Below are 27,406 nucleotides of genomic sequence, written 5' to 3'. Positions count from 1 at the left end.
ACCAAAGAAAAAATGAATGCCAAATTCTGTGATAGATGCGGGCTGAAGCAGGCTTCCTTGCCCTCAGCATCGTCTGAATCACAGAGGCCGAAAAACCCTTGGCCTTGAGGACGGCAGACTCAACAACCATGCCGTCAAAGCCAGATGAGGTAAATCCTGATATAGGCAGGGACCCTGCACTAGCAGATCCGGCCGTAGAGGCAGTGGACTGTCTACGGACAGACATGTCAGGTCAGAGAACCAATGCCTCCTGGGCCTGGCAGGGGCTATTAGTATTATCGTGCCACCCTCCTGCCTGAATTTTCTGACGACCCTTGGGAGGCGAGAGAGATTGGAAACAGGTATGCCAACCTGAAAACCCATCTCACCGCCAGACCGTCAACGAAGGCGGCTGAGGAGTCCCTTGTTCTGGACCCGTACCTGGGGACTTTGTGATTGTGAAGTGACGTCATGAGGTCTACGTCTGGTACTCCCCACTTGTCCACCAGGAGTTGAAAGACAACCAGATGAAGAGCCCATTCTCCGGCATGTATGTCCTGGCGACTTAGGAAGTCCGCTTCCCAGTTGAGAATCCCTGGGATGAATATTACCAGTATTGCTGGAAGATGGCATCCTGTCCACCGCAGAATTTCTGCAACTTCCCTCATGGCAGCCAGACTTCGTGTGCCTCCTTGATGATTCATGTAGGCCACTGCTGTCGCGTTGTCGGACTGGACCTGGACAGGGCTGCCCTGTAGGAGGTCCTGCAACAGTATGAGCGCTCTGTGCACTGCATGAAGCTCCAATATATTTATTGGTAGGTGACTTTCCTGCACTGACCACCTTCCCTGGAATGTGTGGTGACCTGTCACCGCGCCCCATCCTCGCCGACTTGTGTCTGTGGTGAGAAGTACCCAATCTGGTACCCATAACGGATGACCCTTGTTTAAATGAGTTGTCTCCAGCCACCAGGCATGGGAGAACCGAACCTCTGGCGAGATGCGGATCATCTGAGACTTTATCTGATGACCATCCCAAAGAGCCAGGATCCATTGTTGCAGGGACCTGGAGTGGAACTGGGCATAGGCCACCATATCAAATGTGGATACCATGGAGCCCAGCACCTGCATTGCCAAGTGTACAGACACTCTTTGCTTGCAGAGCAGACTGAGCACCCGAGATTGTAGTGCCACAATCTTGTCCCCAAGTGCACCATCTGCTAAGTTGGAGTAAGAGAGAACTTCTTCCAATTTATTACCCAGCCGTGCTCGTCTAGAACGACAATGGTCATCTGGAGAGGACATTGTAACATCTCCTGAGATTGTGCCATTAGGAGATCGTCCAAATATGGCAATATCCTGACTCCTTGTCTCCTGAGATGAGCCGTCATGACTGCCAATATTTTGGTAAAATACTCGAGGAGCTGTGGCCAGCCCGAATGGTAGAGCCTGAAATTGGTAATGTTGCTGATCTACCACAATCTTAGAAATCTTTGGTGGGATCGTGCAATCGGAACATGCAGATATGCATCCTGTATGTACAGGGATACCATGAAATCCCCAGGCTCCATCGCCAGCATAATTGACAGTAGAGTTTCCATACTGAATTTTGGCACATGGATGTTGAGAGACTTCAGATTCAGGATAGGGCGAAGTGACCCATTTGGTTTTTGAATAAAAAATGCATTTTAATAATAACCCTTTCAATGTTGCGTCACAGGGACGAGGACTGTGACTCCTGACCTCAGGAGGGCCCCCCAACAGACTCCCGGTAGGAGGTAGCCCTGCCCGGGTCTAAAGGAAGGTTTGTATCCACAAACCTCTGAGCGGGATGCCTCAAGTACGTGATGGCATATCCCTGAGAGACCAGCTCTCGAACCCAGGCATCCGTAGTTGTCTGATACCAGGACTGGGATAACTGTAGGAGTCGGCCTCCAACCCAGGGGGAGGCCCGCCCCATCAGACAGTAGATTTGCTATCTGGCTTGGAGGTAGGACATTTGCCTGACCAAGATTTCTTGGGCTGACGTGTCCTGCGGGGCTGACCCTTCGCCCTACACTGTGGGCGAAAGAACAGAGCTGCCGACTGCCTAAATTTAAGAGTAGTCGTGGACGCCAATTCAGCTGACTTCAGTGTTGCCAGAGAAGTCATTAAGTCATCTAGCTCTGGTCCAAACAGTACCTTCCCCGCAAAAGGCAAAGATTCAAGAGCCTTCTTGAAACCCAGGTAACAAAGGAAAGGGAAACAAGAGGCGGAGCTGGTTTCATTTAAATCCCGTTGTCGAGCTTGTCCCCTCAGGACTTTATAACAGACAGCACACAAACCATCCTTTATAAAGAACCACCTCACCAGTTCATTACACCAGTCCCGGTACAGGAGCCATCTTAGGTGTCCTCCTTGTCTCAGGTGATGACGCAGCTAGTGGATCGTTTGGCTACTCCTTTAATGGGATACCCACAGCATGCAATGTTTGTCCCTCCTATACATCCTTCCTGGGTGGATGTTTATGCCAACTCAAGTCAGAGTATGGCACAGTCGGCTGTTGCGAACAGACCGGTAGTCACTAAGACGCCTATGCGGAGGTTATCTTTTTATCAGTCTGCTCAACATATAGATTCAGAAGCATCATCAGAGGAATCAGATGATGCGCCAGATTCTTCTCCAGGGTCTAAGCTCAGGAGAGGAGGACCGTCCTTCTACAGTGGATGTTCCTTCTTTGGTGAGGGCAGTTACATCAATCCTAAATATACAGGATGATGAACCGGCTCCTAGAAAGAAGGCTCCTGTGTTTAAACACCAGAAGGTGGTAAAAGCAGAGTTTCCTAAATCTGAGCAGCTCACTGAACTTATGGTAGAGCCATGGAGTAACCCGGATAAACGGTTCCATGTTATGAAAAGATTAGCATCTTCGTATCCTTTCCCAGCTACTGAATATACTAAGTGGGAAATCCCTCCTACTGTGAATGCTCATGTGACACATTTAGTCAGGAATGCTACTTTGCTTATATTCCATCGGCATCTTCTCTTAAAGATCCTACAGATAGGAAAATTTAAACCTGTCTTAAAGTAGTATTTCATCATCTGGAGTTGTTACTCGACCAGCTTTTGCTGGGGCTCGGGTAGCCAACGCGGTTGAAGAATGGACGGGGGATTGGTAGAACTCTAGGCATTCTTCTTTTCGTTCCTGTCATCCTCAGGGACGAGCAAAAGGACACAATCTCCAGGCCATCTAGTTCTCGCAGGACAACCAAGCAGCAAACTAAAAGGTCCTGGCCGCCTAGACGTCCAGCTTCTATGCCGGATGCCAGACCCTCTGCCTGATGGGGCAGGTCTCCTCCTGTTGTATCCCAGGGTGGTAGGCAGACTTCTTCAATTTGCGGACTACGGTCATCAAACAACAACAGATGCCTGGGTCCGAGAAGTGGTCTCTGGACTCTGTAGACTTGAAATAGTTGACAGCGAAGACACTTTTTCTCCTCGCTATCTCTTCTGCACGCAGAATCTCTGATTTGGCAGCGCTTTCTTGTCACTCCCCAATTTAGATTTTTCACCAGGATAAAGCCGTTCTCCGTACAAGGGGGGTTACCTTCCTAAGTGTCCCCCACTCTTAGGGGGAACTGTTTTAGGACATCCCCATGGTATCCCTGTGGATCCCTATGGGCCCTGAAGAAGAAAATTAGTTATGGTAGAATTACCATTGATAACTCTTTCTTCGGGGTCCATAGGTTTCACAGGGCACCCACCATGACGCACCTAGCTGCATTGGGCAATTTTTCTTTCGGTCACGGATTCCTTCATTTCTGAGTGTGTTTCTGATGTACTTGTTTCTGATGTTCTTACTTCTACTCTTTCCTTCTCCTGTCTGGGCTGGTTTACAGAACTGAATGCCTGTGGCCGGGGGCGGGGTATATTTGGAGGAGGACCAGGAGGCATCCTGGGAGCTGAAAGCTTAACTGTTTGGTGCCTTGATAACTCCAGCCACATTATCCCCATGGTATCCCTGTGGACCTTGAAGAAAGAGAGTTATTAATGGTAAATCTACCATAACTCTTATTTTTCCACTTACCTAAGCCATACTCAAGAGTCTCAGGGTCATCGTTGTCCCCTTCTTCACTGACCTTGCGGAGGTGCTGTAAATAAGCATCAGTATGGAATGACGCCATTTCTTCCATGGTGGCAACGTTAGGCTTTACAACCCTGTGGGAAAGTGAATTTACAGGTTATGAACCACTACATAATAACAAAAGTTTTCACTACCTCCTTAGGTGAAAAGTTGTGCAAAACCCCTATTTTTGGCTAAAAAAGTCGGTACTTGGTTCAGAACCACTGGGACACCCTCCTCAATGACTAATTAGGCAAAAATATTTTTTTAATTAGCTTAATTTGGCTATTAATGACATGTCATTTGTGGTGAAAAAAATGCAGGAAAATTAGTTAATTGATATGACAGGTATATGTGGGTGCTATATGAGTGGGACAGATGTTTTTAAGATTGCATTTGGGTGTTAAAGGCGTATTTTGAAGGTTTATTTTAAAACTGTCTTTAAATTACAGAAATATATACTTTTACTTCTTTTAAGCATTAGAATGCACCCCTAATTTAAGTAGAAAATGTATTTTGCCAAAAAACACTTGTTTTCTATTATTATTGCATTGCTTTAGAGACATGCACATAACAGCCATTTGACACATTTTAAGAACCCCCAAATACTTTTATTATGGACACTAATACACTTTTACATTGTTATCCTATATCGGTTTGTCTTTTTGGGGGGTACAGGCAGATTCCCCATTTTTACATATACTTATGGCTAAATAAACAACAAATTATTGCGCAAATGACGCTTCACGACTTTTGTAATAGGGCTGCACGAAAAACTCAGATGTGCATAGCCGCGATAAGCAGTAAAAACCTGTGGAACGTGCGATAACTTAAGTTGTTGCGGCTAATAGAATTCCTTCCTATATGGGTTTTTCCAGCAGTAAGGAGGATTGCACCATGTTTTCTGAGTTACCAAAATGCTCTCTGCGATGGGTGTTTGAAACAGAGAATAAAAAAATTAAAAAAAAAATGAAACACATTTGAATATTGGCTTACCCGCCTAGGGAAAGGGAAAATTTCCTCCATTTCCATGAGTTCGATTAGTATTGGAAGCTCTATTAACAGTTTTGAGACCTTTACCATAATCTTTAAAGGTGCATACGAACGTAACGATTATTTTAACGATTTGTCGTTAACGACATCGTAATCGTTCAAAAAATCGTTCAGTTTCTGAGTTAGAACGATGAACGATAATCGTTCAAGCGCGCTCCCGTTTGTAGTTTATCGTCCATTTCAGACTGTCCAACATACCAATTTTCATTAAGGGAAGGAACATTTTTCGTTCATCGTTGTAAAAATCATTCATTACACTTCAAAAAATCGTTCACTTTTTCCAAGGGAAAATCTGACAGAAAATCGTTGGTTACAAAATCGTTACGTGTGTATGCACCTTTATACTCTTTAATGCAAGTGTTGGATGTCCACAGTTGTCAATTAGTGCAATGGCTCTTTTGTACATGGACTTCAGGTGGATGTGAACATAAAACAGTTTCTCAAAAGAAGTATTTCAGTATGGATGTCCTACCTGCTTGAGCTACGCAAGACCAACTACAGCATGTAGTTGCCTCTTTGGAAGTACACATTAAAAGAGGGAATTTAACTAGCTGCGATAATTGAATGCACGTTAAGATATCTCACCCTTCATGGGCTTTTAATTCTTATCGTGGTTATGTGCTTCCACATTTTTCACAAAATCTTATTACAAAAGTCACGATGCGGCATTTGCGTGAAACTTTTGGGGTATTTTGCCGCAATAAGTATAGGTAAAATCAGGAAGTCTCCCTGTACCCCCCAAAAAAGTCATATTGATATAGAATGTAAAATTTAAAAGTTTAGTAGTTGTCATAATAAAAGTTTTTGGGGTTCATAAAATGTGTCAAATGGCTATTATATACATGGTTTCAATCATTATTTCACTGTTTTTTAGGCAAAATAAATGTTATTTTTTTTTTAATTGGGGGTGCATTACAATGCCTAAAAGTATATATTTGTGCCCTTTCAAGACACTTTTAGAAAAAAAAAAAAAAAAAACACCTTCACTCACCTGTCGCACAGCAATTAACCAATTTTCCTGCACTTTTTCATCCCAAAAATTACGATTGGCCAAGTAAATTAAAAAATAATTTTTGTCTAATTAGTCATTAAGTAATATTAGACCCAGTGGGACATAACCAAGTCCCGAAATTTTTAGCCCAAAATAGGGGTTTTGCACAACTTTTCACCTACTACGGAGGTGGTGAAAACTTTTGCGGAAAATAGTATGAAGAATTTGCACTCATGAAAAGTTGAGGCTTATAGTATTGCGTGAGAAGTACAAATTTGCACGTTAAAACATTTTTCGCGGGAAAGCAGCTTATCGCGGCTAATTGAACTCTAACCCTATGGGCCATATTCAATTGCAGACGAAAAGACGACATCATTTGGCCTGTCGGAAACTTTCCGTCCAATCCAATTGCAATGACTTTTAGCCTAAGCGGAAAGTCAATGCATTCAGATAGGCGGAAAAGATTCGCCTCTGAATGGAAAAGTGCAGTTCTGGGGTGCAAAGTTGCGTGAACCACTGTGCAGTGTTAGGACAGTCCCCCAAGGTAAACAGTGCAAAAAAAAAAAACATTAGAACACCCCCAAAAAGTACTTTTGTTTTGGGGCGAAAAAGTGTAAAGTTGGGGGACAAACATAAAAACTAGCGAAATAGACTCCAGGGGGGTCCCCAAGTATGCCCCAGGTGTTTTTTTCTTTGCAGTTGGTTTTTCCATGATTTTTAAAACTTTACTTTAGCAACTTTTAAATATGCTAGCCCCCATTTTCAGGTACCCCTGCTGGGACTAGTTATTTAGAAGAAAAAAATGGCTAAATGCTATTCTTCACCACTTGTTCAAAGACGCTAATTAGCAACTAATGAGAGCATTTAAGTACCCCAAATAACTTCGGCAGGGCTATTCGGGGGTATCCATAGTGATCCCCCATGTCAGTGCATCTTTTGGGTGGTGTCAGGCTGATTTCCCCAAATCTGACAGGACTTTTCACCGATTTGAGTTTCGCCAGGACGCGTTCTCGCATCCTTTGCAATTGAATAGGGTGAATAGCGGGGACGAGTACTTTTCCGGAGGCAAAACTAGAGATGACGCCGAAATTTCCTGCATGCAAAAAGTCCGGGACTTTTCGCCGGCAATTGAATACGTGCCTATGTGTTAAGAAAATAAATTTTTATGCGGAGAAGGAAGACTACCAGCGTTATCACATACAGGGGCCAATTCAACCTCCCCCAAGGTTCCTTAATGACCTCCACAGATGTTAGGGTAGTAAGCCATTACTTATTTTTGATTATACTTAACAAAAATATGCCTTGTTGTGCTACTATTTCATCCGACCGAGTGTAATCGCACAAGGATCCATTTAATTACAGCAGTCTCATAATCCATCCTAATTCAGAGATGTATGCAAAGACAAGGGTTTGTGTTCATCCCCAATGTTTTTGAACTGAGCATGCGGAGGAACCATACTGCGCATGTGTCCTTCATTGTCATTACAGTGCGTCTGCAGACATCAGATGAGTGATAGTCTGCAGACGTTTTAGGGCGGGAAAGGGGTGTTGACGGAATGTATTTTACAAAACTAGGGTACTTCAGCCCTGTCTTGTGGGCATGCTGCCAGGGTCTGTGTCTTCCAACATAGTTTCACTGACAGAGGCAGCGTGAAAACACAGGCCATCACAGTAACATGAGGGTTACTCAAATGACCGATGTTTATGCAGTTGATCCAATGCTGCATCTTCAGATGCAGGAGCGGATCACAAAAGCACGCAGTGGGCGTCTTTCTATTACAGACGCCTCCTGCTGCTTTTGCATATTTTAGCACAGTGCTGCGCTGCACTGTACAATACCGTCCATCTATGAATCAGGCCCTATAACAAGAAGTTGCAAAATGCTTTCAGTCAGCTCACCTCATTTCTCTGAGCAGTCCATAGGCTTCTATCAAGGAATGCACCATGCTGGCCTGAAGGCAAATGTTACAGTTATATAAACCACAAAACTGCATAGTAATAATATTCTATAGAACCGTCTCCTTTGATCACATGTAATTCGTAATCCCAACAATGTTATATTCTGACACACAGATCACATAACATTTATTCCTCCTGTCACCACTTACACAGTATGTATGTATAGGGAACCCTCCCCCACTAGCCGTCTCTGGTGCCATCAGCTCCCCGCCCGTAGTATAGTACACACGTCTTACCCTGCGGGGCACTTTGCTCTGCACACTGTCACACAGTTGCACAAACTCCGGGCTATAGATGTAAGCCGGGGGAAGCCTTTTCTCCATGCTCTGTACTGGCATCAGCGCCGGGCCCGGGACAATGGACCCGAGCGCACCACAGTCCGTGCACAAAACCATCCCCCGTAGAACAAAGCAGTTACACAATCGTTCCTATCCTTACTATTAGCGTAAAGTGAATGCTCAATAACAAGCTACATGCAAGGTGTTTGTATAATACAGAATACAGTACATTTTTATGTCTTTGTCTTCTGTTATGATCCAACGTAGGACCTATATGTGACACAGCACATTAAAGTGCTTCAAGACTCGACTCCCGAGTGTGTGTGTGTGTGTGGGGGGGGGGGGGGGGTGGTGGTGGTGGTGGTGTGTGTGTGTGTGTACACACACAAATATCCAAAAGGACGCACTCACCAAGGACACATAGCCTTTCAAGGTAATTTATTCCTTGATTGACGCAATATGGTAGCAGCAGTATATAGATAGTAGCGAAGTTTCGGTCCCACCAAGACTATTATCAAGCCAGCAGCCTGTCACAACAACCTTTGAGTATACATAGAATACAGCCATAGCAATGGCCATTACAGTATATGTAAGCAGACAGCCGCAATAATGTTTCTGTACCCATTTACTCCTTGGCACCTTCACAGGCCTTTGTGATGGACACAGGCACAGCAATTCTACTGGGGGCAAAGGATGCCAAAATGGCGCCGGAACGCAGTAAGGGGGAGGGCTGTGAGAAGACCAGCATCGCAAAAACATTGCTGGGGAGGCGTTGGAAGAGAGCCCATCCCTGCTGTAACACATGAGGCGACACACTGTAGGGCAGCTCGCGCGTGTTGGGAGTGGAGGGAGCAAGTAGGCAGGTATGAAAATTCAGTGCATGCACCCTCCCTTATTGCAGATCTTGCACAACCTGTCAATATCGACAGGTTGGCCTGCATGTTCAGGCGATGACAAATGCAGACAACGACCAGCGGGAACGCACATCGCTGGTCGTTGCCGGCATTTTACTGCACGATTGATGAGCGATTGAACGATTACGATGTCGTAATCGTTAATTTTTCTCGTCTAGTGGATACATACCTATAGATATCAGGCATTTGAACTGAAGTGCCTTATGATATTGTATTGCTGATAAATTGGCATAACTATCTCCAGACTGTAGACTAAAGCTGGGTTCAGGGCCGCCATCAGAGGGGGACCGCCGGTCCTTGAGTACCAGGCCCGGAGGGAGGGGATAGCAAGGGGGGCCCCGGGTAGCAGCTCAGCAGCAGCAAGTGATGGCAGGGAGGAAGCAAGCAGGGCGGCCGCAAGCTAGCCTGAGTGGGATCGCGGAACAGCAGCCAATTAGGAACGGCTGTAGCGGCCACTCCTGATTGGCTGCCGGTCCGCGAGCTGTGATTGGCTCGCAGCCTGGCGCAATAAGCTGCAAAACGTCAGCTTCCTATTCTATCTCTGCTGTCCTGGCTGCCGCACCGCTACCACCCGGGGCCCCATCTCTCTCCATTCTTCAAAAGTAGCCAGCCTGGATTCTAACTGGCTGGCTGCATCAGCGCAGCCAGCTGAACACACCACTAACCAGGTACTCCCCGACCTTGACATGTGCTACCCCCCCTAGTTCAGCCAGCCTGTCCTCCCCCGTTCCAGCCAGCCTTCTCTGCATTCCCCCCCCGTTGCAGCCTTCTCTGCCCTGTACCTCCCCACATAGATCAGCCAGCCTTCCCTGTCCACCCCCCTGTTCCAGTCAGCCTTCAATATCCTGTGCCTCCCCCCTTGTCCAGTCATCCTTCTCTGCACTGCCCCCCCCCCCCCGTTACAGCCTTCTCTGTCCTGTACCTCCCTCCATAGTTCAGCCAGCCTTCCCTGCCCCCCCCCCCAAGTCCAATCAGCCTTCTCTGCCCAGTAACACCCCCCCAATCCAGCCAGCCTACCCTTCCTCCCAATCTCCCTTGCCCAGCCTGCCTTTCCCTGCCCTGTGTCCTACACTTACCCTTCCTTTTGGCTTTGTATGTGGAGCTGGCTTTTGCAGTGTATTTTTATGTCGGGAGACATATATATATCTATATATAGATATATATATTAGAATCAATGTTGATTTCACTATATATACATATTATATATAATTTGGTTTATGTGTGTGTGAATTTTATAGCAGATTTGAAACTGATTTACACGCCAATTGATGTCCCACCCCACCGCCTCTGCTCCATCCATCCCGGGGGGGAGAGGGGGGTGGGGAGCCCTACCTATTTTGCCAGTGCTGGGCCCCACAATTCTGATGGCAGCCCTGGCTGGGTACACACATAAAGATTTTCTGGCCAACCATCCAACTAGTTGATTGGTTGGAATGAAAATCTGGTAACGTATGGGAGTAACTGATGATCAGCAATTTGATCCTAAATGCCAGAAAACAGATGAAAATGAACGTTCAGACAAGTTTGTTAAATGTTTTATCTAAACAATTTGTTCAAACAACAGTTTTTTGTCCATTTTCCGGTGTTTTGGGAGCAAATTGCTGATTGTCATTTGCTGTCATACCTTACCAGATTTTCATTCCAACCATCAACCAGTTGGATGGTTGGACAGAAAATCTTTACGTGTGTACCCAGCTTTAGGCTGTGAACCTGGACATACCATGTTGCCGTGCATACATACATTTATTTGCATGCAGGGTAAATACTGGTTGCTTCTGCATGTAGCCCACAAATGCTGGACAGCTTTATGATTACACTGCAATTTAGATGTCTGTTTGGACACACCCCTCCCAAATCTAAATCTCTCTGCACATTTTAAATATGCCCCACCTGCGGGTCACGATGACCTGGAGTGCGCTGCTAGCTGGCCGATTGGTCCGACTTCAGTGGCGCTTGGAGATGACGTCATCTTCAAGCACCCACTTTCACGCCAGGAAGGCCAGGTCACCGACTCCGGTGTGAGCGGCGCCAACTCGGGAATATCCAGAGCCGGTGCCGGCTAAATTCCGGGTCTGATCCGGATAGGAACTCTGTTCCAACTCTGGGTCAGACCCGGAGATTTTGGTGGAAAAGGGGTATTACAGAGCACACATGCCTAGTTTTTCTACTTTAAAGTATCTTTTCCTAGGCTGCAGGCCGCATTATTCAAAAAGTGTAAAAAAATTTGAAACAAAATTTCGGCATTACACCAAAGGAAACCTGAAGTGAAGGAGAACATCCATCAGCCATCTCTGCTTCAGAATGACAACTTTGAAGTAATAATTGTGAGTTAACTGACTCTCCAAAACAAACACCTGGGGCCAAATGTAATAGGGTGAGAGTTTAGTTGTAACCTCTCACATTGGTAGAGTTTTATCTTCAAAATGGGAAAACATCTGATTGAGAGTTTAAATAGTGAGAGTTTTTCGGTCAAAAACATGCAAGTTTGCATGTTCTCGGACTCCATTACATTGGGCGAGAAAAAAGTGTGAAGAAACTTTTCTAAACTCTCACCCTATTACATTTGGCCCCTGCTGTCTGCATAACCTGGTTGCCCTATCAATAAAAAAGAACATCTATCCGCACAGGTACGTATGTCTATCAGATATAAATCTTGTAAGAGAAAAAAACGATCATACAAACCCCAATAGATATTTGTTGGCATGATAGGAATGTCATATTTTATAGTTTCGCTACCATCTCCATATGAAAGGATGATACAATAATGGAATTATTCCTGTGTTGCTAGAGGAATATCAGTTATGATTAAAGAATTGAATATCTATAAATTATACATACGATATACATATGGAGAATAGAACTTCAGCCTGATAATTAAATCAACTCAGAGATTTGAGTATAACCTGGGGAGTTGCTAGATACAGAGTAACCCTCAGTGTATCTATTACTTTGGAACCTTAATCATATAACTTGTATCTATAAGATCGTGTGAATAAAGAATTTCTGAGGGGATTTGAATCATGGTCCCCTGAACAAACACTTCGAAAAAGACTGACACACATTTCTTTAAGCAATATATATTTAATAGTGATCAAGCGTGTTTATTCAGTACAGCGCTCTTTGGAATATTAACATCACACAAAGCCATTATTACTTCATTTCATGTAGGAGCCCCGTGCGGTCAGGATAATTTTAATACACGTATTTCCTTCTTTGAATACACACATATACTTTATTTTATTTTTCACTGTCCTGTTTCTTCATATTCATAATTTTAATAAACATATAATAAAGTTATATTTTAACATGAGTTCATCCATTCAATGACAATTCTTTTTTCTTTGTTTTGATTGTAACCTGGTTGCTCCACACTGAACTCCCTGTTTGGACACTGCAAGAACTTACCACCTTGCTTGAAAGTATTTGTTCTGCCTGTGGTGTGTAAACATCACACCACATATCTGTACCAATGGCAGTTTGCCTTTATACCCCCGTTAGCCCTATCTTACCATTGCTTTTTAGTCTTGCCTTACAGCCTCTCACTTCTAAGAATGGGCCTGATTCAGTTTTGGGAATAGAGTGAGATATTGCAAGTAACTGTGATCCTGGACATATCATGTTGCAGTGCAAGGGGAGCAAATACATACATTTATTTGCATGCAGGGTAAATACTGGCTGCTTCTGCATGTAGCCCACAAATGCTGGACAGCTTTATGATTACACTGCAATTTAGATGTCTGCTTGGACACACCTCTCCCAAATCTAATCTCTATGCACATTTTACATACGCCCATACCTGCGGGGTAGCATGGTGTTACTTGCAAATTTGTACTCTATTCCCAAAGCTGAACCAGGCCCATTGTCTACTTTAGTATCTACTTTTTGCACCCATAAAATCTCCATAATTATTCTGTTTAGTAATAAGCTTTTGTTGTTGTGCACACATATTTCCCATCACTTTACTTTTGCTTGTATTTCTGAAAATTTACTGTACTATCTGCTTCTCATATAGGGGGGAGATGTACTAAGCCTTGGAGAGAGATAAACTACCAACTAATCAGCTCCTAATTCTCCACAGCTTAGTACATCTACTCCACAGCCTCAATTTTTACTTCAATTTTTCCTCCCCCTATTTACTCACAATTACCATCTTTTCTTCAAATCCCCTCTCACTCAGTATCACCATTATCCTTTATTCTACCCCGTTCCCACCTCTATCCTCCCTCCCTAGTCTCCACCTCCACCCCCCTCTCTACTCATCTGTCTCCCTTCCACCACTCTGCTTCCCTCCCCACCTCTCCCATTACTTGATTTTTATTCACTTCTCCCCCACCACTAAGCCCTGCCCTCCCTCCTCTCCCTGTCACCTCACCTCCATCCACTTCACACTGAATTCCCTCCCTGACCACCACTTGCAGGTTCTCTTCCTAGCTCAGGAGCCCGCACCATCTCTTTCCTTCAAATAACTTCTCCAACTTTGGCTACTCAGCTGCCATATGCTGCGCAAACTTCTGTGAGCGGGCATCAACATTTTGGGGAGCCCCAATTTTGAATTGCCCATCACCTCCTTCTGTAATCTGTTGAGGTAGGGCTTCGAGGACGGAAGGGCCTATGGAACCCTATCACTTTACAAGGGCCTGGTGCATGTGCACACCAATTTGCCCTTTTGTGTGGGCACCTGGTCAAACCCCTTGTCACCTGGATTATAGGAGCATATGGAGGCTTGGGTGTCAGAACCCCTGTTTTGCTGCCCCTGTGACCCCTTTAAGTGTTGCATTACTTTTGAATCTGGGATTAAGGGGTAACCGTGGGACTCTATCATTAGATCTAGGTGCGGTCTGTTGGCAGACTGTGCAAGCTTGGCAGTACCTCCTAACTGCCATGCGGATACCCTACATAGCAGGTCCCCTTCCATTCTAAAGTATGGTTCTCTTTCAGCCAGTCTTTCAGCCTTCCACATCCAATTAATTTCCATTACATTTTTATAGGCATTCACCAATGCACAATCCTTTCATTGGTCTCTAGTAAAGTCTTGGAGTGTTACAGTCTTGGACACAGGAGAGCAGTCTTCTCAAGCAGCTAACCAGGGTTTTGCCTCCTCCCATCTGTTTCCGAGCAGGCCTCCTTCTTCACGTCTTCTGGTAGGCGATGCTGGTCTGATTGCAGCCAAAGCCTGGCACCCAGGCTCCAGATCTTGCTGTTTTCGGATTTCTCCCTCCTGTTCCGGATGTCTGGTTGGTAATTCAGTTGCCGGCATGTCCAGACCGATCCGGTCGAGTATAAACTCCCGTAACACATGAAAGTCTCACCCCAGAATAAGGGTATACGGCAACCTTGGTGCTTTTGTCCCCTAGCAGTCACGTGAAGACAGAAACGGTCATATTCCTCAGTGTCCCCGTGGACATACAGGACCTTTAATGGTGGCAGCCAGTCCTTCTGGAACCAGAGGGCTAGACACTAGGGTGACTTCACTGCCCGAATCCATCAAATTCAACACTGCATGTTACTCTATCAGGACTGGCACTCGGAACAACAGTGGGCTAACCAGGGATGAGGACATGGCCACACAGAAAGGGAATGTGGGGCCCCGTCGCCCCACCGAACAATCCATTGGTTCCTTCTGATTTGGACAATTCCTTTGAAAGTGCCCCGGTTCGCCACACTTAAAGCACACTTCTGGGGTCACCCTCCACTCTGTGCCCACATCTTGTGCTGATTCTTTTCTGAATATCAGCCTGACAATCTTCTCTGCTGTCTGGGCCTTATTTCCCAGGGCATAACATCAGTCAATGGCTACCGCAAGCTCCTCAAACGACTGCAGATTGCTCTGCAGAACCCGTCTTTGCAGCTCCTGCGTTAGGTTTCGCACACAATGGTCGATTACCAGGATTTCCAGGATCCTTTCTGGCTGGTTTTGTTTGGGCTCTAACCAATTCTGGGTTAACTTCGCCAGATAGGCTAGCTGAGCACATGTTGCGGACCTGGCTATATAGCCAGTCATAAAATCGCTGTGCTTTCCCAGGCCCTGTCACATCTACCCGCACCAGAATTGCGGCTTTTAGCTGCTGATAATTCTCCCTGTCGAAGTCGAATAATTGCATGCAACCGCAATTCAACTGTTATCGGACGATTTGGTCGTCCGCTGCCCGATTTATGTTGGTACAATCCACGATGTAACATTGCGTGCGCACCACCCAGTGTGCGCACATATCCACACATTCGCACAACACTAAATAGTGAATAATATACAACACTCTCGCACTGACAAACACAATGGGCCTGATTCAGACCCACTCGCGAGCGGCTGTACGCTCGCAAGTGGGTCGATGGTCTGCACTGAGCATGCGCACGACGGAGGGAGCTCCGTCGTGCGCATGCGCCAGACACGACGAGCGAAGGACTTTCCTTCGCTCGTTGTGTCCGATCAAAGGGGGCGTGCTGTCAATGTTGATTGACAGCACGCCCCCTTTGGTGGGCGTGCCGGGGGCGTGCCTCCCTGACGGGGGCGTGCCCACGGGAACGCCTCCCGTCAGAAGCCGGCCCACTGACATCACTAGTGATGTCAGTGGGAGTGATTTTGGCTCTGATAGAGCCAAAATCACTCCGGAGCTTGCGGTTGAAAACCTCAACCGCAGGCTCCGGCTCGCAATTTCGATGGTCGCGATGGTCACGACCATCGCGGCCATCAAAATGCACGCTCGTATAGCCTGTGGGTGGTGACCCACAGCTATACGAGCGTCCAGGAGGACGCTCCATGAAAAAGGAGCCTGGCCCTCATGCAGAGCGTGCGCTCTGCTCAGAGCGTACGGCTCTGAATGAGGGCCAATATTCATGCAGGGTTTAGTTAGTAACAAGAAACAGCTTCTGTATACATATCTGAGAAAAGTAATTAAAAAGCAATACACCAGGATACTGTGAGTGTTTTACATATAAATTGGGAAGCCCCGCATAGACAAGTATGGCTGTAGCAATTGAAATACAGTATAACCCAGACATTGATAAGCACAATTGAATTTGTCTGAATTAACAATGGTCAGAGGTTTTGCTTACCAGACGCAGTGGAAACGACAATCAGCTGGGGGTCCCTAGCTGCTTGTAACACTTTGCATCATAGTTTTAAAAATATGTTAGTAAGGGATATATATATATATATATATATATATATATATAATCTAAAATCCATCATAAATAGACTTACATGCATAAAACACACACACAGACTCACATGCATAAACACTGCACATTACTCACAGTTACGCTGTTTATCATAAGCACTCTACAAATAAATGCACCAGCATATTAGCAACTTTATGCAATATTCTCTTACACAAATTACATAAAAAGGTTCTGCAGTAATAAAGGTTATTACCCAAAGTGTTATTATGTACTAAACCATAAATATAATATAAATAAGATCATGTTTGGTGCCATTCTGATCCGCTGTGTATTTGCAGATCTCCGGTTCTATCGGTGGGGAAATCGCTACAAGCATCTGCAAGTTATGAACTATAGGGAAGTAGGTGATAGAATGTACAATGTATGAAGTGTTCATTGCTTAGTTATGCGGCAGGAAAAAGTACACAAAGAGCCACTGGGAGGCTGAACTTCTCAAGTACAAACAGACCAATGAACTATGTCATAACAGAAAACCAAAGAAGAAGAACCAATGAAACAATACCAGCTCATGTCCATTGTATTGCCAATTCCTGAAAGAGTATATATGTGTGCTCTCTGACCCCAGTCTTGAGTCTTCTTGCTGTGCTGTTGACGGAGGTTTCTTGCTGATGCCGGTATCTGGGACCAGAGCGCGTGCGTATATAACAACTGTACCTTGGGTCTGTATGATTTATTTGCGCTAATTGTCTTTAGATCACAGCGTGTAACTAACTGCATTTTTCTTGAATAACTTTTGTGCGTTGGACCACAAGTGCCAAAGACTGAGAGCATTTATTGGGGTGTGCGACTGGTCATAGCGCTACTTAGCGCCATCTATGTTTAGAGGTTTATAGGCAGGATTGTCTAGAGGTTTATAGTCAGGTTGTACCAAGGTTTAATCAGGATGTAACATCCCCCTGGGCTTCGGGAATATCCACATAGGCCCGCTGTGCTTCGCCCGACAAATAAGGAGCCAGTTGTGCCACCCACTCCTGTATTGGCCACCACTTTGTAAGAGTCTCCTTACAAAGAAACACACCTAACAGCAGTTGTCTGTTTACTGATGCAAAATGTTCGATCAGCACATTTACATGCCGCATATGGCTCCCTGACACTAAGCTAACATTAGCAGCTCACACACACACACAAACACGCACATCAATCAGACCCATGTGGTGCAGCTGTTTTAAAAGGTATCCAGCAGGGAACAGCGACATCTTTATCCAGGGAATAGCAGAACAGGGCAAAGAACCCTTTTTGCCACATTATATATACATATATATAATTTATCTCGGTATAGGGGTCAGTGGTGCTGTATCTAGGTGCATAATAAGGGTCCACACGTAGCTTTCAGGTTCAAAGATTTACTGGTGTCAACTGGTGTTCACTGCTCTGCCCCTCTCTATAATGGGCCTTTAGTCTGCAAATGTAATACAGTCTCAAGGCCTAACTCAGCAAGGATCGCAGTTGCTTATACACACGCAATCGGCCAATTAATTTGCACTGCGCATGGCAGAGTGACTGACAGTTAGTGTCTTTTGTGGGTGGTGATGGGAGGGGTGGTCGGGCGAATGCAGGTGTGCCAGTGCATTTGAATGCTGTTGCATGGGCATACATAAACTAGCCACTGTGATACCAGATGCAGCCTGAGATCTCATAGCGTGCGCTGAAGTAAGGTCTGACCTGCCTTAACTGTGTGTATGGGTCCAATGTTACTCGATGTTACTGATTGTTTCGCTATGTTGCCTAACTATACGGATGTGAGTAAGGGGAAGTGGGCGTCCTTATGTCAGGCTGTGATCACAATGCGAATGCAAACATTTGCAGATCACTGCTGATATTAGCAACTGCGTTGCATGCGTATAAGCAGAATAGCGATCAATATTGAATCAGGCCATTAGTCTTTTGTGTTCCTCCCTGTCCCCTGCAGGTCTGGACACGGCCTACTGGCCTCCCACTGGCCTGGCTTGGCACACTGGGCTCTATAGCTGCCGTAGTTCCAATTGTACTGTCTACTCTAGCAGCCTGACTTTTCTGCCTCAATCCTTCTTGGACTGACTCAACTCGGCAGTCATTAAGTGTGGTCACCCTTCCTTTTTCTAATCTGTGCAGATGGGTCCCTCCAGCCCCACACAGAATCCATGGCTCACTATTGCCACTTAGTTTTTTATAGCTCCACCCCCAGTTCCTGAACCTATTTTTCCAGAAAAATAACTTTTGCATTACACCATACTCAAGCCCCCTGTGTACATATCACACTATACACCAGCCCCCATGTACACGTTACACTATACATCAGTCTCTCCTTTATATAAAACACTATTCACCAGCTCGATGTACACATAACACTATACACCAGCCTCCTGTACAAATAATACTATACAGCTGCCCCGTGTATAAAACATTATACACATGCCCTCCTGTACATATAGCACTATACACCTGTCACCACACACTGCCTGCTCAGGGGCACCAAGAGACGGGGAACCTGGGTTTGTAGGAGGCTCCCTGTCCACCGCCCCCACTTCCTCTTACCTTTCAGCAGCCCGGCACATGCTGCTGTGCACTGGGCTGGAGTGGGAGACTGCTCACTTCTGCCTGTGGGGGGAGCTATCACACTGATCGTGCCCCCCCCCCCCGGATTTATGCCAGGCCGAGAGGCTCACAGCGCCCCTCTCTCCAGCAAGCAGCTCTGCAAATAGGTTTTTTTTTTCTTAATCTAAGGGGGCATGGCCATGCCTCCGGCAATTTGGCCACACCCCCTCATCAGTAATGGGGTTTGGGCTGGCTCTTAAAGGCCCTGCACCTGCCCCTAGTATTTCATGCTTCCCTCTGCTTTTAACGGTCTTGGTGAGTTCACCTCGCTCCAGCCCTCCATCTGCACCAGCAGCAGCCATCTAGGCTAGGGTGGTACACGCACAGTGCTGGGAGGCGGAAAGACACTGGCCACTGCCAGGCTCCTCCTGTGCTTGTTAGGGGTGTAGCGCAATCTTCCGTCAGGGACCCCAGTTTGTCAGATATCCCAGGATGGAAAGAGCCAACACAGAGCTCCCTCTAATGGTGGTCACGTGACTGTATGGTGAGAAGAGCCTGTGGCAGCAAGCAGCCTGTCTGTTCATGAAGTGATGTAGATGGGCGCTGGATGCTCTTCCTCCTCCCCCAGTTGTGGTGGCTGGTGAGCATAGTGGCTTTTGCCACCAGGGCATCCCACTCTGTGTGACAGCACCAGCCGCACCACCCTAGTTACAGCCCTGGGTTTCCTAGTGCAAAGCATAGTATGGACCACAGGAATTGAGAAATCCATGTCCTACAAGAGGGCTGTCTCAACAGCCACCCCATCCCAGTCAATGAAGATCCTGATGGAGAGAAGATCCATCCTTAGGGGAAGCTGCCAAGGCTGTGCCACCAATATGCATCTGTGCGCTGGAAGTCTACCTTTCCTTGACCCTGAAATACTGGTTTCAAAGAATCGAAATGTATATGTCTATGGATGATATTATGAGGGGTATTCAATATGGGAGCGAAAAGTCCGTGCTGGACTTTTCGCTCCACATCGGAGATTTTTCAGGGATAAAGTATCGCACACGCGACCGCTTTATCCCCGTATTAAATATAAAATCTACGAAAACGGGACCTGGCGAAGTGGGATTTGCGATAAACTACGAAATTTTCCTGGAAAAAATTGTAGGACCCCCCTAAAGTTGTAAAAACATGAGGGATCACTATGGGTACCCCCGTTTTAACCTGCAAATGAAAGTCGAGGATTTAAATAGCCGAAGCAGGTGTTGAAGAAGTGTTGCAGAAGAGCACTTAGGTTATTTTATTCGTTTTTTTAAGTGGTCCCATCAAATTTGGGGTACATGAAAATGGGTACTAGCATATTTTTATGTCCCTAAAGTAAGTTTTTAAAAATTCTGCAACTATGCACCTGACGCTAATAGCCTATTCTAGAATACACCTGCCGCATACTTGCAGAATAGCCCTGAACCTATTTCCCTATTTTTAAACACTGTTTTCCCATTTTTTTCACCCCAATTTTTAAATTAACTTTTTGGGGTGTCCCTATTTGTTAAAAATTTTTTTGACACAGTTATTTTTAAAATGTCATTCCCAGGGGTGCAGGCTATTTTTTTTAAGCCTGCACCCCTAAACCCCAATTATTTTGGCCACCTATTCAGTGGTGAAAAGTTATCCCCGCTTTTTTTCAAAGACTTTTCGAACCTGCGAAAAGTCTTTGAAATTGAATACAGTGTAAAACTAAAACCTACGATAATGACGTCATAGGTGCGATATTAACGCAAAAACTGAGTTTTCGCTCCATATTTAATTCCCCTACTAGTCTTCTGCTGATACGTTTAAGATCTTTTCGGCGATATGGTTCACTTGGATAGAATTCTGCGAATCCGAACGGTATAAATCCCTTATGGGCTCAACTTAGTTCCTACTCTCTGTTAAGTTAGTTGTAAGCAGTCAGTTATTTATTGTGACCCCCACTTCTCCCTCTCTTTCCTATCTCCCCTCCCTCTCTTTCTCAGCTGATTTCTTCTTCTTAGTTTTTTTTTTTATTTGTTACCTATTCATTTTATGTTTTAAAATGTGTATTATGTGTTATTGATTTTGTTGTAACAATATGGTCTCTATCATATTTTGTGATCCTTTTTGTATTATATTGTTTATCAGTGTACACATTTGTGTCTTTATGTACGGTTTATTCCATTTACTTTTGTGCTCTGGTGTACTATTTGTTAAAGCATTTTTAAATAAAATTTACTTGTAAAAAAAAATAAATGAGTGTTTTTTTGTTTGTTTTTTAAAGCACTTTAGTTTAAAATTAGTAAGTATTAAATGGAAAATTCCTTTTCTTTCTTTAGTATTTATGAAGAGCTATGTGCTTCATTTAAACACCCATCACACTACAATATAATTTGTGCAAATCCATATATACGGTTTTGTGTGGTGTTGTAGCATCTAAAAGTTCCTGGCAGCTGCAACATAAATGCATTTTTAGTTGAACATTGATTTTTCATGTGTAGAATCAGGTGGTCTAGTTTATTAACAAGTTACTTATACAATAACATGCAATTATTTTACACATAATTTTGTGAATTACGGAAGAGAGAGCATAGTTTTCACAGTAGCAAAATATTGATTATACAGGAAAGTATGTGCCTCAAGGGCTACGGATGTAGGATTTCATTCAATTCGAGTTGAAGATGAACCATGTTTTATTGCTTGCAAATTACATTAAGGTGAATATGAAGAAAATTTTAAAACAATCAGATAAACTATATCTTTCATAATCCCAGTGTTATTGTTTGCAAAAGACAATGGTCACCAGCTGAAATGATTTATAGGCGAACATTAATATATATCCATAGTAGAGTTACTCACACACACAAGCAGAACATCATAAGTACTTTGTTACATTTATATAAACTCTCTAAAATGAATTGATCCATTCAGCAGCAAATAAGGTAAAGCAAATGGTTAACATGAGTTACAATTGCACATTTTCATATGTTTAAGACAACCTATTATTTTTTACACTGCAGAAAAATGAACAATAAATACAAAAACTATATGACGTGGTAAAATAAAGGATAAGAAAACAAATGGCATCACAAATGTGACATTTCCATACATGTGAACTGAGCGTACTACTTACATGTTTCAAGCATCAGTGCAAAGACACTGACCTACATGACCAAGGAGTCTTTCAGAGCCTGACATGTGTACAGTAGGTTAATATGATGTCGCAATTTGCGTGACTATCACTGATTAATAGGAAAGTACCATGTATCATTTCAGTCCAACATGTGGATGTTTGTATGATTAATTTCTGCTAATAAAATAAAATTACAGTTGTTGTTGGGAGATCCCCTTTTTTTCCTTATGTTATAGATTTTTTTCTGTTCAAACACAAGTGTACGGTAACTTCTTCGGAATTCATTACTGTGTAACAGCCTGAAAGCACCGGCAGTTACTTCCTGCTAGGGCGTGGCATGTTAGGTTGACATTTATAATGACGAGCATCAGGTTGACACTATGAACACGATGACATTTTGAGGGTGTCTTCATTTTGAACCCATGTCGATATTCTAATATCGAAATTGTGGTGTCAACATTATCTATGTCGACATGGCCCCGGTCGACCACGTGAGCAAATTCCTTCTGCTATGGTAATGCCAACCAGTATAACCATAAAGTCGGAAATATATATATGTTGCATATACTGGTATATCATGTTATAGGGTTGTGAGCTGGATGCTAAAAACTATATTGTACAGATGAGACATTTGAGGCTTTCAGGAAAGAACGGTACCAACAGCAAAGATCTATCAATAGACGGCAATTATAAGCATGGCTAGGAGTATGTATCACCAGAACACCCTGTAAACATGCGTTTTGCCAAAACTATGCAATTTTTTAATAAATAAAAAAAAAAACAGCAACATTTATATTTATTTTCTTAACATATTAAAAACATTAGATGGTACTAAACTGTTTATTCACTTCATTAAGGGTTGGAAATAAAAATTATTTACTCAAATTATCTTCTTCCAAGATTCTGTATGGCCAGCATTCATATGTGCTGGTTCCTTAGTTATCAAATGGAATAGTAAAACTAAAATAGCGCCATTTTAAATCGTATAGAAACAAAGTGTTGTCATGTGTGTCATTATTTATAGGTTAGTTGCTGTGTGCAATGCAGACTAACAAACTGTCTCTTCTCTGCTGTATTTCAGTAACGGTTCTAAGGAAAGAATGGCGGTAGGTGAAATTACACATTATCCAGAAGATTATATTTATTATTAGGTGTCCTTTCACAGGTTAAAAAAAAATAAGTCTCCAAACATCTGCACATTCAGCTGTTGTAGGTCTATATTGTCCTAGCTCCAGGGCTGAGGAGACAGCTAGCAGACCCTGTTGCTATAGAGGGGGCGTGGCCTTGCACTGAGGCATAGCCACACCCACTTGGAGAAAGGTTTACTATGGAGATCAGTACCCGTCGCATAGCCCTTTCAGTGCCCCTTACTGGGTCTCTAAATATTCAAAGTGTTATTGTAGTTTCAAAAATTTACTCCTTGGGAAATGAAAAAAATATGGCTATTGCGAAGTCTCTAAGGCAGCAAATCTTCAACAAGGAGCAATAAGTATCGTTAACAGAGAACTAGGTGAATGTTTCCAAGTCTCAGTGCGTCTGTTGTAAACATCTGACTTGTGTTATTGCATGGAGCAACCGCCATGTGGGAGAGAATCCTGCAATGTTATGGCCACTGATTTGGAGAGGTACGTCATTGTGCCAAACCGTCCACTGGGGGCACTGTCATAGAACAAGACACAAATTCCTGTTACCGGGTCAACTTGCAACATGGCATCATCTGCGCCCAGCACTTTCTGCACCCAGGAAAAGAAAAAAAAAATAAAGCTATCAAAACGCAATATTTTTGTTATGCAATTTTAAAACACCCATTCATTCCATTTCATTCCATTTCATTTCATTGCAGCATAAATTGAGCCCTATGTTTTATCAGGGTCAATGAGAGAATCAGGTGACATACTGCTGAAATTCAGCACTGTGTATTTGTAGCTGTAAGCAGCGGGTAAGAATACTTACAGTCCTAGGATGTCAACATACAGGTTCCCGCTAAGTGGAGTGGGCAACATGCGCCCCTCCACCTATTGTGGGACTACACATCTCAGCATACCCTGCCACAGTTTTTTATCAGGGCACGCTAAAACTGTGACAGCACATGATGGGATGTTTAGTTCAACAGCAGCAGGAGGGCCGCTTATTTCCCACCTCTGCAAGCACTTGTCACAGTAGATATTGTGCAGCATGGAACAGGCAAGCAGCTTGGAAACTCTTCCTATAATGCTTTTGACACTGAGATCATTGATCCCTATGACAATTGCTCCTGTCCATTCACACCTAGATAAAGCTGCAAATAAAACACAGTAAAATGCAGCAATTTCATCACAAACACCTAACAGTTGAAGGAAAATCAGAATAAGATGTGGACACACTGAGGCATAGGAGGTACATATTTTACCTTCTGACTACTACAAATAGCAAAAACATCTCACTGTAGTTATATACTGCAGTCATATTTGCCTACTTTTGAAAAAACATTTCTGGGAGATTGTGGAAGCAGCACATATGAGAGTGGCGGTAAAGTGGGCGTGTACTACTACATCTGAGAGGCGTGTCATAAACCTGACTTACATACAAATGTAAATGAGCCCCAAAGCAGTTAGTAAGATATATTCGTTGATGGAAACACACTGATACTTTTCAGAAAATGCATCTAGCCATAGGGATCATTGTGCCTTATACCCAATTCAGGGAAATAATTCTAATGATCCCATTTGAATGTACATATCTCAGTTTTTTTTTATTTTTATATGACAGCTTCATAATGGGGGTAAGGTGCAATCAGGGAGATTGCTGGACTCTTCAGGGAGACAGGGAGATTGCTGCTATTTCAGGGAGTCTCCCTGACAATGAGGGAGAGTTGGTAAGTATGTCTGCAGTACAGAGTCCTCAGTCATCTTTGCTACAGTCGCATCAAACAGCCCCTTGTGGTGTGACTGGTCGCGTGAGCCTCTGCTAGCGCCGGGTGTCTTTTTATGCCTAAATTAAGTCTAAGTTGCAATGAGATACAAATAGACCAGGAGACTGCGCTGATTAATCTGATAAGTGACACTTATATCAGTGTGCAACTTAGGGGAGAATCCAATAAGCTGCCATCGCCGAATATCCCCGTTTTTCGTCAATGTTTTTTTTCCCCCTATCCTATTATTTCGGCCAAAATAATAGGATATTTCACCCGAAAACACACAGGAGCGTGAAAAGCTCATGGACCTATGTGTTTTCGCCATTGAGGCTGTGAAAATAGGATATTTGGTCAATTTACTGTTTAATCCTGGTCTCTTAAGCAGGCTGGGGAACACTGGACCATGGGATTGTAAATTAAACTGTAGCTTCAATCCAACAATTCCAGTACTTATTTAAAAGAGTCCAGAGAGGAGTAGCAGAAATCATGTGAAACTGTTAGAACAACCAAACAAACCAGTAGGAAAAAGACCAGTCAAGAACCAAACACCTTGCACGATTGAGTGTGAGCAAGGGATCACAGTGTTCCCCCAACCTGCTTAAGAGAAAAATCCTATATTCTATTGCAGCAAGGCATCGACCTTGTGGAACATTCAGTTGTGGTGCACGATGGACCCAATGAGAAACCGAGATGAGAGGGATGTTGAGCAACCCTACAAGCAGTGCACAGACCTATGTAAAAATAAACATAAAAAAATTACAAAACAAAAAGGCTAAACTACAACAGGGCTGCCCCATCAAACGTTCCCTACTCCGTGAGCACCTAAAGAACACTGGATTTTTGGGATTGCAGGGTGAGGAGATTACTTTTTAAAGCTACAGTTTAATTTAGGTGCTCCAGCTCCAACCTACAATCCCATTGTCCAGTGTTCCCCAGCTTTGCTGCAAGAGAAAAAACTGCACTTATCGTGGATTATTTTTCGGGACAGATCAGGTCCCTAAAAAAAACCCGATAAGTTCCGGCGTAGGGCGGACTTCGGGGCTAATTGGATAACCCCGAGGGATCCATTAGCACCCGAACAACGTTCAGGGATAATTGGATACCGCCCTTAATCTCTCAATCAGCATGCAAAGTACTACTGTACAATGCAGCGGCCGCAGTATTTTTTCCACTCCTAGTGCCATTCCCAGTCACACACAGATATACAAATGTCACATAGTGTATCAAATTAATTAGCACAGTCTCCTGGTGCTTCCTAGTCACACCACTTTGCAACTAATACGCATTGTCGGCACAAAAAGATGCCCAACGCTAGTAGAGATGCACAGGACCTGATGGCTCAGTCACGCCAGACATATCGCGCTGCATGGTGTATTGATGCTAGATGAGCAAGGACACATATGTATATATGCAGTTCTACAATAAAGAGGCTTTACCTTGGCTAGTTATGGGATTTCCAGTGCTGCTGGTCTGAGATGGCCACACAAAGTGCCCCTTTTAATCTGTTGGTGGTCTTTCTATTAGTGCATATTGGGTCATTACTTAATTACAAATGATTGGTGTGTACTAATTAAACTCAGTACGTACTTTACACTGGGTAACAAAGTACTTTCATAGAAAGTATTTATAGACTATAACATTTAAAAAAATGAGAGGAACATTTACACACAGATCCAAACAAATATGGTTTGTTATACGATAGCTTGGTTATTGTTATCTGCAAAGTGGTTCTTCTTCTATACAAATAATGTAAGCGATAAGTCCATAGTCTGTTGGTCAGATATATTTAACATAAATAGACACTACGGGCCAAATGCAATAACCCACAATTTAAAGTCAGTGTAATTCAAGGATCATAGTCACCAGTTTTAAAGCAGCAATTAGATTAACGGCAAAACGTTAGCCTTGACTTTAAACTAATTGCCGCTTCAAATCTAGTGACTATGTCACAGGAATAGTGCCGGCTCCCACAAGTCGAGGGCTATTACATTTGGCCCTACTGCTTAGTTTGCATAATAAACATGAGGAGTAGGAGTTTGCTAATGTATTCCTGATGTTTATGCTGTATTCATGCTAGCAATTTCACATCCAGTGATATTTGACAAAATGTAGATAAGGGTTTTGATGAGACATTTTTTTTTTTTTTTTTTAGAGAAATTAGATAAATGGTAAATACACTTTACTAGAAAAGCAGCTATTGTAGGTAGATATATACCTGAAAAAATGACATTTAGATGTATTCTTTACAATATTACTGTACTGTCCACAGGAGGTGGCCTGATTCTGAGACGGTAGCAATGCTGATGTTTTTGCAAACGGATGATTAACACTGCACATGTTCCACAATGGTCCTAGTGAGGATTTATTCACAAAGTGATTGACAGGCAGGGATCATTTGTGGATGGCAACTGGGGGTGG

At 43.7% G+C, this 27,406-nt stretch overlaps 2 protein-coding genes across 8 annotated transcripts in view; both read right to left on the bottom strand.

Moving 5' to 3' along the window:
- HDAC8 (histone deacetylase 8) overlaps positions 1-9,126 on the bottom strand; it is an 80,790-nt gene extending 71,664 nt beyond the window's left edge. Inside the window, exons 1-3 of one of the 4 annotated variants that reach the window (XM_088444272.1) lie at positions 8,983-9,126; positions 8,024-8,076; positions 4,045-4,175 (exon numbers count right to left, since the gene is read on the bottom strand). In XM_088444272.1, the coding sequence (XP_088300398.1) occupies positions 4,045-4,175; positions 8,024-8,076; positions 8,983-9,120 (322 nt within the window). In that variant the 5' untranslated portion in view covers positions 9,121-9,126. Of the gene's footprint in view, positions 1-4,044; positions 4,176-8,023; positions 8,077-8,319; positions 8,557-8,590; positions 8,946-8,982 lie in introns of those variants that run through there. The other 3 variants (XM_088444274.1, XM_088444275.1, XM_088444273.1) reach the window with 3 other exon arrangements.
- A 12,505-nt stretch (positions 9,127-21,631) lies between these two features.
- PHKA1 (phosphorylase kinase regulatory subunit alpha 1) overlaps positions 21,632-27,406 on the bottom strand; it is a 231,283-nt gene continuing 225,508 nt past the window's right edge. For all 4 annotated transcript variants that reach the window (XM_088444268.1, XM_088444270.1, XM_088444271.1 and 1 more), the window contains one exon: positions 21,632-23,828. In XM_088444268.1, coding sequence (XP_088300394.1) covers positions 23,655-23,828 — 174 coding nt within the window. In that variant the 3' untranslated portion in view covers positions 21,632-23,654. The remainder of the gene's footprint in view (positions 23,829-27,406) is intronic.

This window comes from Taudactylus pleione, unplaced genomic scaffold (assembly GCF_031769625.1).
Source record: "Taudactylus pleione unplaced genomic scaffold, aTauple2 ptg000352l, whole genome shotgun sequence".
NCBI classification, from domain to species: domain Eukaryota; kingdom Metazoa; phylum Chordata; class Amphibia; order Anura; family Myobatrachidae; genus Taudactylus; species Taudactylus pleione.
This window is presented reverse-complemented; position numbering and strand designations above follow the sequence as displayed.